The 13,951-nt window shown below is 40.1% G+C and overlaps 1 protein-coding gene across 1 annotated transcript in view; it reads left to right on the top strand.

The window, feature by feature from the left end:
* unc5db (unc-5 netrin receptor Db) overlaps window positions 1-13,951 on the top strand; it is a 392,579-nt gene that overhangs the window by 357,057 nt on the left and 21,571 nt on the right. Inside the window, exon 14 of the mRNA XM_059338101.1 lies at window positions 12,145-12,294. Coding sequence (XP_059194084.1) covers window positions 12,145-12,294 — 150 coding nt within the window. The remainder of the gene's footprint in view (window positions 1-12,144; window positions 12,295-13,951) is intronic.

The raw sequence follows: 13,951 nt of genomic DNA on the forward strand, positions 1-13,951 counted from the left end.
CACGGGCCAAGAGTCGACCATCGAGGGCAAAAACATCCTTGGGTTCTGAAAGTGGCTCTGTGGGCAGGTCGAACTGGGTGACAATACCAGAGTCAATGAAATTGTCATCTGAGCCAGAGTCCACTAAAACGGGGAGAGGAAGGTTAGTTTGAGACCAGGAAACAGTACCTTTAAGCTGAATGCGACTGGAGGGGGACGGACAAACAGATGTATGGCTCACCAGCGCCCCCCTTGCAGCTGATGAGCCCACTCTTTTGGCCGGTCGGGACAGTTTGCGAGGACGTGACCAGCTTGACCACAGTAGATGCAGAGTCTCAGGAGGAAGCGGCGATGACGTTCAGCAGGAGTGAGCCTCATCCTCCCCAACTGCATGGGCTCCTCATTGCTGGAGGGGGATGAGGCAGCTGGAAGAGGAACACTAGTGGAGGGTGGAGCAGGGTGCAGAGGAGACTTGGACTGAAGGGGAGGGGCCCTATGTCTACCTGCTCTCTCCCTGCGTCTTTCACTGAGGCGGTTATCGAGACGGATGGCTAAGGAAATAAGTTCCTCCAAGGAGGAGGTCTCATCCCGAGCAGCAAGCTCATCCTTAAGCTCCTCACTAAGCCCACGCAGAAAAACCCCCTGTAAGGCCCTTTCATCCCACCCACTCTCAGCTGCGAGAATGCGGAAGTCAATGGAGTAAGTAGCAACAGAATGAGATCCCTGACACAGGGAGAGAAGCCTAGTACCGGCTTCCTTACTCTGAAGTGGGTGGTCAAAAACTCTACGGAACTCATTACAGAAAAAATGGAAGGACTGCCAAGCAGGTGAGCCTGCGTTAGCCATGGCCACAGCCCATGCAGACGCCTTACCAGAAAGTAAACTGCTGGTAAAGGCAATCTTAGATTTATCGGTGGAGTAAGTTAACGGCTGCTGGTCAAACACTAGTGAACACTGATGAAGGAATTGACTGCATGACCCTAACTCTCCTGAATACCTGTCTGGGGTGGGGATGAAGGGCTCACGAGGGTGACTAGGCAGGGTGGGAGAAGCAGCTGGAGCAGGAGCAGGATCAGGAGACGGAGCAGGAGCTGCCAGTGTGGAAAGCTGAGTGGAGACCAGGTTCAGGCGGTTGTCGAGCTGGGTTAGGCTGGAGGTCAAGTCGAGCAGTCTGTCCATAACTTCATTCAGAGCGTTCTCATGTTGTCCAACACGAGCTCCCTGAGCGGTGAGGGCTTGTCTTACCCTCTCAAACTCTGCGGGGTCCATACTTGGCCAGATTATTCTGTTGTGTTCGTTAGGATTGGACCCCAAAGCAGAGAGACGTGCACACACTGATGGGTGAGAACTGAAAAATGTCTTTAATGACACGAACCAAAAAACCATACAAGGCAGGCTGCAGTGGCAGGGAGCTGGCTGGCAGGAGGAAATCTTCTGAGGCTTCAGGTGTACAGGGGGACAGCATGCCGGGAAGCAAAGGAATAATCTGGCAGTGATCTGGAGGGAAGACCAGGCTTAAGTACTGGGGGAAATGAGCTGAGTGGATGCAGGTGTGCCACTGCTGCCAACAGGAGGAGCCAGCCACGCCCCCTTCCACACACAAGCTCTGCAGAGAAAAAAGAAAAGGGAGGGTGAACAGAGAGAACAAAAGGAAAAAAACACAACAACCAAGACAAACTAAACTGAACCATAACAATATTAGCTGTTAACTATGAGGTTTGTGGAATGAATGTCATTTTTCAAAGCTGTTAGCTCCACAAATTAAGTTTACACATATAAATACATACCTACATACATACATATACTGTATTTCCTCAGTTTAAAGCCGGGCCCCTATTAATGAGCGGCCTCATTTAGTAACCGGGTGTAAAAACTATTTTTAGTAAATAAAAGCCGGCCTCTTTTATAAGCCGGGTGTCTTACCGGTGTTATGTTAAAGTCTGTTCCCCGTCGATATGTGTCCCCCTTACCTTTTTTTTAATTTACCTTTTTTTTCTTTCATTTTGTGTCTCTTTTTTTTTCTTTTTAAGTGTCTTTTTTTGTAATTTTGTGTCTTTTTTTGGTCATTTTGTGTCTTTTTAAAAAAAAGTAATTTATCTTTTTTTGGTCATTTTGTGTCTTTTTAAAAAAAATGAATTTAGCTTTTTTTTCCTTTCATTTTGTGTCTGTTTTTGTAATTTTGTGTCTTTTTTTGGTCATTTTGTGTCTTTTAAAAAAAAAAGTAATTTAGCTTTTTTTGGTCATTTTGTGTCTTTTTTAAATGAATTTAGCTTTTTTTCTGTCTTTTTGTGACTTTTTTTTGCACCAACCTGACCCCTGACCCCAACCACTCCTCCTTTAAGTTGTTAACATGAGCCCAAGTTTACCTGAACCCCAAGCAGTTCTCTCTACAAGGCCTCACCTTAAACTGAAATCCTAACTCCAACCAGGAGGTGATGCTACGGAGAACACCGTTCAGGAAACATCATCTGACGGGAACAGATTTCTGTATTTAGAAGTTTGTCCCCACGACTTAGTACTAAATTACCAAAAAAAGACACAGAATTACCAAAAAACACACAAAATTACTAAAAAAAGGCACAAAATGACCAAAAAGACACAAAATGTCTGAAAAAACACTAAATTACTTTAAAAAATACACAAAATGACCAAAAAATAAACAGAATTACCAAAAAAGACACAAAATTATTTAAAAAAAGACACAAAATGACAGAAAAAAACTTAATTACTTAAAAAAAGACACAAAATTACCAAAAATTACTAAAGAAAACAAGACAAAATTACCAAAAAAGACACAAAATTACCAAAAAAGACACAAAGTTATTTAGAAAAAGAAAAAAAAGTTATTTAACACGAGTTAGTCCTGTAGGTAAATATGGTTGTTTCTCTGCTGTCCTAGTCATTCTCTGTAAAGTCCAGCCGTTTACACACGTTCTTCTGGGCTTTTTAGTAATTTAGACATTTTAAATCCTGCTTCAAATGAACATTCAGCTGTTCATTGTTTGTTTACATCCCAGTACTTCCAATATGGCCGACATCCTGGTAACTGGCTACAATTCGCTGTGTAAAACACTCTAAAAAGTGCCGGTCAGAGCTGCTCTGATTTTTAATAAAAGCCTCCTTCAAATAATAGCCTGCCCCTTTTATTAGCCAGGTCCCAAACTGATTTTTTATCAATAGAAGCCCCGGCTACTATTGATAATGTTGAGTTTTGTTTTAAGTATTTTTCTCATATTGATATATATATCAATATTTTGAACTGTGCAACTGGAGGAGGACTGCTACAAACAAAATTTCGTTGTCTTGTACAATGACAATAAAGTTCTATTCTATTCTATTCTATTCTATTCCATTCTATTCTACTATTTGAGGAAATACAGTACATACATCCAACATATAGCTAGAGGAGTAATTTGACTTGCCCTTGGTGACTTTAATGTCATTATTACAGTATGTCATTTGTTTTCAGAGAGAAAATTTCTTACTAATTTCCGCCAAAAGTCCTGAATTAAAACCGGTCATTAAATCAGTATTTCTGTAATTGTGCATCACAACTTTAACATTAATATAAAGATGCATATTTTCACTTAAACCATTTCTCCCCCATTAATAAGTGCATATTGTAGGTCGTGGCCTTGATTCAAAGTGAACATCTTGTGCGTATGTGGTTCCAGCCCGGCTGTCTGAGGCAGCAGGGACTTCAGCATGTGCACTCTAGCGTTTAAACCATGTGAGAGATTGCAGATTCATTACCAGTGTGAAACAATTCTGCAGAGCTGATAGTGGGGACTCTGACAGATTCTCTGTCAAAGGTTTTAATAGACTGAGACAAAGGGTGGCGTACTGTAATCATTGCCTTCAAATGTTAACCAATCTTTTTTTTTAGACTGTATTATCCTTCAGTGACCTATAGGGGTTTTTAAGCATTGAGATCTCATCAGTGAACATGAGGGAAATCAAGCTTCACGTCCTCCCTGGAGACACTAGACTAACAGGAGCAGAGCCTTGTGACTGACTCTTCGTCATGTCACAGCCGTCAGCGGCAGCTGGCTTTAAAATGCATTCTGGATTTGGTTTATGAATTTCCAGCCTGCCGAGCAGATGCCAGACTTTTGCGTGTCCCTTGGGCTCCTGTCTGTTAGCACCTCATCTCTGCTGTGTTGTTTCCAAGCCCGGGCACAATCACAGACTGGATTCTGGATCAACAGGAAGCCTGATGCAACACAAACACTGGTTTGAGGGAGACATTTACTTCAGCAGAGACCGAGGAAGGGTTACGATTGGCAGTTTGCTGATGTTTACTGTGATATTGCACAGTGCAGCTGTCTTTTTTAAAGACTACCTTTTCAACAAGTCAGATTTTCTGAATTTTTACCTTTCAACTGATACCTTTTCTTCATCTCTTTATCTGATTTCTCAACTTAACAGATGAACCTTCAGTTAAATTTTCCAAATCGCCAAAAAAAGTGTGTGTTTTTCAGTCGGCTGTGGCAACAAAGACAAGGAAAGTCTTAGATAATTAACCTGCATCATCTAGGCCATTTCCAAGGTCACACCATTCAGTACTGGAGACACAATGGATACAAGCTTTCTACACAAAAACATCGCCCACATTAGTATTCTGCTGGCAGATGTTACCTTCCACTATAAATGTTACCAGAAAATACTGTTCACCTCAACCTTTAGCCTCTGGCCTTGGCTAAGGATCATTTCTGCCTTGAATTCTAACATCATCAACAAAAAAACAGTTTTAAAAGGACAAACACAATAGTTTTTTATCACAGTTTGTAATTCCACTATTCTACCGTCACATGTTTGACATTGCCAAAGTGACTTAGCTGTCACTCACTAGCATCATGTAAAACAGCAGATCAGGAACGGACATACTCTCTAGAAAATATTAAAAATGGCGACACAATAGCTTGGAATGAGTTCAAACTTGGCAACTTTATGTGTCAAACCTAGCTACATTCTAGGTTATGTGGGGAAACCATAGACTGTATATAAATAATGGACACGTCACCCGTTGGTTTGTGGCCCGTTGGAATCATCAAGTTCATCACTACACTTGTCTCCATCTTGCGCCGCCATCTTGTTTCCGATACAGGAAGCAGACCATATTTGGACTGTGGAGGAGGAGAGGGATCTGATCACTGACTACAGCCTCTCTACACCTCAACCTGACTGAGAGAAGCTGCTGCTAATTCATGTTAGCATTAGCTGGAGCATTAACTGGGATGTTAGCTTTGGCTAGCAATAAAACAAAAACTAAATGTTTGTTACTGACGTCAGAAAACTGAGCAGCGACTCCTTGGAGTGTCTGTTAGTCCAACCAAACGCTGAACAAGACATTTACTGAACAAAACGTTCAAATAAACTGTCATTAAGTGAAAATACAATGAAAGGGTCAAAGTTATGAGACCAAACCGCTAAACGTCCTTTTTTATATCTATATAATGTTATATAACTTTATTGACACGTTGCCGTGGATACGCATTGTTCTGCTTCTCTCCTGATGACGGCTCGCCTTGTTAGTGACCTGTCAATCAAAGGTAGCCCCGCCCCAAATCATACGGTTCTTTATCTTCTATTTTCTTCTAAATGGGGCCATTATTAGAACTATTGACATCAAATTGTCTTGAAGAAGATTTTTTACTAGCGATTGAGACGATTGAGATGTTCTGAGGTAATAAATCAAGTGAGAAGTTTTCTCATTTTGTATTGAAACGAATGGACCCAAATGATTCTGCAGCCCTTGCTGGAATTTTTGGTAGAATGCAGCTTAAGGCACTTCCTGGTTTGCCTCCCTGCTCAGACCAGGAGGTTGCCGCCTGGGGGAAACCTAAGAAATACAGCCTTGTCTGGTAGCTCACCTGCTAACAGTTCTACAAGATAGATACATGCTACATGGTAAAATATGAATCAATAATAGAATCAGTAATATTATAGTATTCTTAACCTTTGCCAGGATACAACCAGGAGCTAGTTCCTGAAACATTTAAACTGCAGATACCCATTATTTTTATTGATATTTTAAATATTCTTGAACATGGAACCATGGAACCTACTGGTTGATACTACATATATGTTTTGGCCATCAATTGTTATTTTCCAAAGTCTCTTCTGATTGTTTGACGTCAGTTTAAAATGACAGATGGCTCTGTATACAAAGATACCCCTGGGGTGGTGCTAAACTATGGAAGACTGAACTGGGTTGTAGGTGGAAGTACACAGGCTGCCCAGACTGCAGTGGCATCCCAAAAGGAACTTGCCCAATTACATGATTTCACTTTTTAACTGCTTAGAAACAACTTTTTATAGATCCAAGAGAATGTTCTCTAAAATGAGTCAGTGTTTTGAACCAAATGCAGACAGCTGAACATCTTTTCACCTGCTGTTCCTGAGCTGTGCTGTAATCAGCTGCTGCATCCATAACTTTCACTTTTGAAAAACATGAAAGGCAAAATCCAAAAGTCTCTGCTCCATTAAAATTTGACTTAGTTTTGTAGCTCCCTGGCTGAAATGATGACATTTTGATCTGATGATGTATTGATTGTGTAAGCAATGTGGCTGGGGTTTGTAATGTGGCTAAAGTTCCATATTTTTTTTTCTCCAAAAGTCTGTTTAATGACCAATTTCACTCTGTTTCGATTGCAATATTTTAAAATGCACACAGACTACCTTCATCTGTCCAGGAAGGAATAGTTCTTTCTCACCTTTCATGTTGGTGTCCAATCAGTGTTGATGGAAAATGTCGTCCACTGGAGCATTACATTGTGTAATGCATGCTTTACTGACTAAGAAAGCTAAAAAAAAAAAGCTCATGCTCATGGAAGCGTGCTGATGATTATGATTTGCACTTAAATACAGTAAAACCATGCATAATCCCTAGTCGGAACCAGCATTCATTATTATTTTCCACATTGTCAGCAGCAGCAAATTACAGCTTCCTTTTGTTTTTACTTTTCAACATGAAAGTTTAACTGAAATTCACTCAGCGTTCTGCTAATTGTCAACTTAACCCATAAGAACCCAGTTATCCTGAAAGGAAAATTATAGGGGATATATATACCACAGACCAAGTGAACCACATAAAACACATTTATGATGTTTAAAAAAAAAAATACTACCCCTAAATGTCAAAGATCTGTGATGTGACATATATGTCATATGACATATATCACACAAAATGACCAAAAAAGACACAAATTGACCACAAAATTATTAAAAAAAGACACAAAATTAACAAAAAAGGCACAAAATGACAAAAAAAGACACAAAATGACCCAAAATGACCCAAAAAAAGAAACAAAATGACCAAAAAAAGACACAAATTGACCACAAAAGGCACATAATGACCAAAAATGACACAAAATGACCAAAAAAAGGCACAAAATGACCAAAAAAAGACACAAAATTACCCCAAAAAAACCCACAAAATGACAAAAAAAGACACAAAATGACCAAAAAAAGGAAACAAAATGACCAAAAAAGACACAAATTATCCACAAAATGATCAAAAAACGACACAAAATGACTTAAAAAAACACAGAATGACCAAAAACAGACATTAAGTGACCAAAAAGACTAAAACACATGAACACTTTAACACAGTGGAGACAGAGCTGACTTCCAAAATGATTTGGCGACCCCCAGAAATCATCTTGCGACCCCTATTGGGGTCCCGACCCCAAGGTTGAGAACAACTGGGTTAAGGAAATCAATCAATCAAACAGACTTTATCCATAACTTTCATACAGGTTTATGCAACTCAAAGTACTTCATAGATGACTTAACTGACAAACCAATAATGACAAAACTATAGAAAAGACAAAAACAAAATAAGAATTTAACTTACTTTTTCACAGATTGAATGAAAATAATGGATGTTACCATGACATCACCCATTGGATTGTGGATTTAAGATTTTGAAGCCTCCAGTTTTGCCATTAATACCTTGATTCATGTCCCATATTTCTTTTCTGCAACCAGCGCATGCACACGATGAATTAGGAGCACTATTCAGACCTGGAGGTTGCCGCTTTTTTGATGTAAAATGTATTAAAGTAGCTGTATTCTGAGGCTTGAAAAACCCAATCTTTTTCTCTTTCATCCTCTGCCCTCATATTTGAGGATGGTGTTTTTGCTGTTGGAAACATAACTAGTTGGCAATACGAGGGAAGAGAACAAAGAAGTTCTGTATTTGACTAGCATCTAAATCATGGCTACCCAGAGAAATCCAAGCAGAAATAGCCTTTAGTCCAACTTTAGTCCCTGTCTTGTTAAATGAAGGTGCTGGATGCAGGAAGAACAGCAGATTCTGAGTCTTCTCAGTCAACACAGCACAAAGAGGAATCTGTTGCTTCAATTGGTTTATATTTTAAAATACACAGGCTTGTATGTTAGACTTTTACACTTAGTTTCTGTTCTGTTGATGACGTTGTCCATCCTTAATGGAAAGTATCTCAAGCCTCTTCAAAAAGTTGCTAGTTTTAGAAAGCCCATGCTGTTCACCTGTTGTTAATTTGTTTGTTGTACTAAGTTCCATTCAGTTTTCATATGTCCCATGCTCTCGAACGCACCATGGCTGTTCCTACACCATTGAATAAATATATAACAGTTAAGTTAAACCAGTAGAGGAAGTTCCCTGGACCAACAGTTGGGATCAGTGATTAGTGTTGACAGCTAGTTTCTGTTTGGCTGCTGATTGGTTGATTGAATGTGCTGTTGCCCTTCTTCATTCAGGCTCCATACAGCCACATGAGCATATTTCTCAGTGAGCATATTCACTGAGAAATATGAGCAACTATCTTTAAAAGAGAAGAAAGAGGTCCCAAAAGTTGCTACAAGTTTGTGTTTTTTGTTTTATTTTGTTTTAAAAAGGACCCAAAGGACTCTTTAATCTCAGATCAGAGGGCTGATACCCAACACTGTCATTGTCTTTTACAGAACGTTTGGAACCCTGCACTCCCAAAATAACTCGTCCGACTTAACAATTCTGGATTTCTCATCCTTGGCTGCCATTGCAACACTCTCTGAGCTGTAAAACATGATCTGAGACACATCAATGGCGTGTGATGTGTCAGACAGCAGATCAGCCACAATCACAGTCTACACAAAACTTCAATCATGGCCTCCAGACAGCTTCCAATGAGTTCAAACGATGGAACCTTATCACAGATCCAAGCTAGCTGCACGGCAAAAAAAGAAAAGTTGGGTGAACTCAAAATTTCAAGGCAACAAACTTCGATAAAATTTTAAGTTGGACAATTAAACTAAATATTTTAAGTTTTGTTTTTGAGACTGCTCAAAATTTTTGTCAACTCAACTGTAAGTTGTACTAACTTATAATTTTACATTGTAATAACTTTTAATCCTTACTTCTGCTAACTTCTGCAATGTGCTGAATTGGCACGATTGTAACGCCGCTATGAAATGTCAGCTAATGTTGTGACCACAATTTTGAGTTAGCATTGATACGCTAATGGCTACTCTTGTAGCTGTAACAAGCAGCGCCGCTAGCATCAGTTAGCTGCTAGCATCAGTTAGCATCAGTTAGCCGCTAGCTTTCACTAATGAACGAATTTCACCGCTTTCCCGCATTTCCCAACAAAGAAATAAGAGTTATCAGAACTATTGTCCCTTGTTGTGAACCCCAACTTAAAGATATAAGTAACAACAACTCACCAACTTGTTTTTGAGCAGACAACTGGCTTCCTTTGTTGTGCTAACTTACATTATCGCCCTAAATGTCAATAATTTATATTTACAAGTTTTACCAACTTAAATCACTGTTTTAGGCCAAAAAATACAAGTTGGCTTTTTTGCAGTGTACATGTTGTATGGACAAACCAAAGAAATCCAACGTTGTCCAGCTGTTTAGTGTTGAACATTTTTGAACGACACACTGCAAAAAAAGAAAATTTGGGTGAGCTCAAAATTTAATAGCAACAAACTTCGATAAAATTTTAAGTTGGACAATCAAACTAAATATTTTAAGTTTTGTTTTTGAGTTTGCTCAACTCTGAATTCAGATTTTTGAACTTATAATTTTACATTGTAATAACTTTTAATCCTTACTTCTGCTAACTCCAATGTGCTGAATTGGCACGATTGTAACGCCGCTATGAAATGTCAGCTATTGTTGCAACCACAATTTTGAGTTAGCATTGATACGCTAATGGCTACTCTTGTAGCTGTAACAAGCAGCGCCGCTAGCATCAGTTAGCCGCTAGCATCAATTAGCCGCTGCATCACTTAGCCGCTAGCATCAGTTAGCAAAGAAATAAGAGTTATCAGAACTATTGTCCCTTGTTTTGAACCCCAACTTAAAGATATAAGTAACAACAACTCACCAACTTGTTTTTGAGCAGACAACTGGCTTCCTTTGTTGTGCTAACTTACATTATTGCCCTAAATGTCTATAATTTATATTTCCAAGTTTTACCAACTTAAATCACTGTTTTAGGCCAAAAAATACAAGTTGGCTTTTTTGCAGTGCAGAGGCAAAGAGGAACACCATTTTTTGTGGTGCTATATTTGTTTTTCACATCAACATCTTTCATCTGTATTTTTCCACCAGTTGATGTTTTCACACTTACAGTGATAACATATGCAGTACGTCGCCACGGGCACGCTTTTCTGCAAACACGTGTTAAAGTGCATACACACTCAACCATGTGCACACGCACACATAACCATGCTGATACATGCACAGACAGAATCAATCAGCGTGGCCTGGCATTAGTCACAGCTCTGCTCCTGTCTCTTCCTTTGTGATTGAGATGCTCAGGATAGATGGGCCAGACACAGAGCCATCCCACCGGGACACTGAACAATGATGACAGATGAATACCTGCGAGCCACAATCAAAGTGCTCTTTCATCATCACAAATTCAATTTGGGAGATGGACGTTTGGCCCAGACGCACACGTTTCCACGGCATTAAAGTCGAGTCTTAATCTGCTGAGTTGAGGCTGCAAATTTGGGGTTTTATTATTTCTTCATTGAGAGCTGACGTCACCTGGCAGCATGTTTCTGTGTTCATGTTTCTGTGAGTCAACGTGTGGATGAGACAGAGGAAAGGGTTTACAACAGGTGTTCATGATAACATGCTCAGGTAGAGAACCTCCTCTATCTCATCTGATTCATATTATTCATTCCTCTCATTTTCTTCTTTTCCTTTTCCCCTTTCTTTCTGAGCCCTTTCCTTCCTCTTTTTCCTCCTCCTCCTCCTTCTTCTTCCTCTTCCTCCTCTTCTTCCTCATCATCATCTTCCTCTTCCTCCTCTTCCTTTCTTTCTCTTCTTCCTCCTCTTCCTGTTCCTCCTCTTCTTCCCCCTCCTTTTCTTCCTCCTCTTCTTCCTGTTCTTCCTGTTCCTCCTCTTCTTCCTCCTCTTCTTCTTCCTCTTCTTCCTCTCCTTCCTCTTCCTCTTCTTCCTCCTCTTCCTGTTCCTCCTCTTCTTCCCCCTCCTTTTCTTCCTCCTCTTCTTCTTCTTCCTCCTCTTCCTCTTCTTCCTCTCCTTCCTCTTCCTCCTCTTCTTCCTCCTCTTCTTCTTCCTCCTCTTCTTCCTCTTCTTCCTGTTCCTCCTCTTCTTCCTCTTCTTCCTCCTCTTCTTCTTCTTCTTCCTCCTCTTCTTCCTCCTCTTCCTCTCTTTCCTCTTCCTCTTCTTCTTCCTCCTCTTCCTCTCTTTCCTCTTCCTCTTCTTCCTCCTCTTCCTGTTCCTCCTCTTCTTCTTCCCCCTCCTTTTCTTCCTCCTCTTCTTCTTCTTCCTCCACCTCTTCTTCCTCCTCTTCCTCTTCTTCCTCTCCTTCCTCTTCCTCCTCTTCTTCTTCCTCCTCTTCTTCCTGTTCTTCCCGTTCTTCTTCCTATTCTTCCTCTACTTCCTCCTCTTCTTCTTCTTCTTCCTCTTCTTCCTCCTCCTCCACTTTTTCTTCTTCTTCCTCCTCCTCTTCTTCCTCCTCTTCTTCCTGTTTCTCTTCTTCTTCCTCTTCTTCCTCCTCTTCCTGTTCCTCCTCTTCTTCCTCCTCTTATTCTTCTTCCTCCACTTCTTCTTCCTCCTCTTATTCTTCCTCTTCTTCCTCTTCCTCCTCTTCTTCTTCTTCTTCCTCCTCCTCCTCTTCTTCTTCCTCCTCCTCCTCTTCTTCTCCTCCTCCTCCTCCTTAGGGAGTGGTGGCTGCAGAGAGGAGCAGAGGAGGTCAGCTTCTCGAGGAGCCAAAGATGTTGCCTTTCCGAGCGAACACCTTCAGCCTCCAGGTGTCCATCCAAGATGTTCCCCAGTTCCTGTGGAGCATCAAACCCTTTACCACATGTCAGGTAACCATGGCAGCAACTGACAAGACGTGAAATAGTGTCAGAAGAGATCCCTACTCTTCAATCAATCGATTGGTCAATGATGTAACAACGCTGGCAGAGCTTTGTGATCACTACAAGTGTTAACACAACTCCAAAATCAACACCCACCAACTCAAAATTATTAACACTGAAAAAACAACACTGTGCTGTGTAGGTTCTTACTTGTCTAACCTTAACCAAGTTGTTTTAAATGTCTAACCTTAACCAATGTCCCACTAAGCCAGCTGTTCTCAACCTTGGGGTCGGGACCCCAATTGGGGTCGTGAGATGATTTCTGGGGGTCACCAAATCATTTTGGAAGTCAGCTCTGTCTCCACTGTGTTAAAGTGTTCATGTGTTAATGTGTTTTAGTCATTTTTTGGTAATTTTGTGTCTTTTCTGGTCATTTTGTGGGTTTTTTTTGTCATTTTGTGTCTTTTTTTGTTACTTTTGTTTCTTTTTTGGGTCATTTTGTGTCTTTTTTGGTCATTTTGTTTCCTTTTTTTTTGGTCATTTTGTTTGTTTTTTTTTGTTTTTGTGGGGTTTTTTTTGTAGTTTTGTGTCTTTTCTGGTCATTTTGTGGGGGTTTTTTTGGTCATTTTGTGTCTTTTTTGTGTCTTTTTTTGGTCATTTTGTTTCTTTTTTGGGTGATCTGAACTGTGCTTGTGAGATTGTGTTCAGTGAGCGGGGGTCGCGGACAACAAGCATGTTAAATTGGGGGTCGCGACTCAAAAAGGTTGAGAACTACTGCACTAAGGTGCTAGGTGAACTCGTGTTCACGCTGTCTATTGATGAGAGGTTGTCGTAGTACTAGTGTGCCACTCTTGGTAGTACTCCATTGCAAATTGTGCATTACATTACTGTATTCTTGTAAATTTACAACACAATACAGTTTTGTCAGTAAATTACTGTATATTTACAGTTCACCGTAAACTTCAGTTTATATTGCATATAAACTATTGCATTTATTCAGCATATTATATTGCTATATGCAGTTTGACACTGTAGAACAGTGCCGATTAACTTTATCAGCCACAGTGCACTGAGTGAACTCTACCTGGTAGCATTGTGTGTCTAAATAGTGAAACTAATGTTTTGGCAAGCAAACTAGCCTGGGTTAGAGCTGGGAAATATGAAGAAAATCAAATATCACATATTTTTTTCCCCAAATGCCTCAATATGGATATTGCAGTGATGTTGTAGGGTTGACTATACAAAGCATTTACATAATCATCAGTAGTGTGGATATAATGACTAGAATAGTCTGGTAAGCGGGTTTGCAACCTGGAAATCCTGGAAAATCCTTGCAATATTCCCATATCCAAAATCTAAGACCATGTATCACAATGTGGATATAAACTTGATACTTTTTTTTCATTGCATTGTCGACAGCGTGTGTTCCAAATCTAATAAATAAATGCTGAAATGGCAGCGCTGTGTGTGAAAGCTGCAGTGGGAAAAAGAGACTAAATCCGAGAACAAGCGACAAATACTTAATGGAGGAAAGAAGGTGTTTCATTACAGTTGTCTCTATGAATATATTTGTTGTTTTTATTTTTTCTACAGGGTGCATTTAAGTTGAATTGAGGGTGGCAGAAGAAAACAGTTACAATGAGCCTGAGTTTGCTTTAGCTGAATG

This window comes from Centropristis striata, chromosome 7 (assembly GCF_030273125.1).
Source record: "Centropristis striata isolate RG_2023a ecotype Rhode Island chromosome 7, C.striata_1.0, whole genome shotgun sequence".
Taxonomy (NCBI): domain Eukaryota; kingdom Metazoa; phylum Chordata; class Actinopteri; order Perciformes; family Serranidae; genus Centropristis; species Centropristis striata.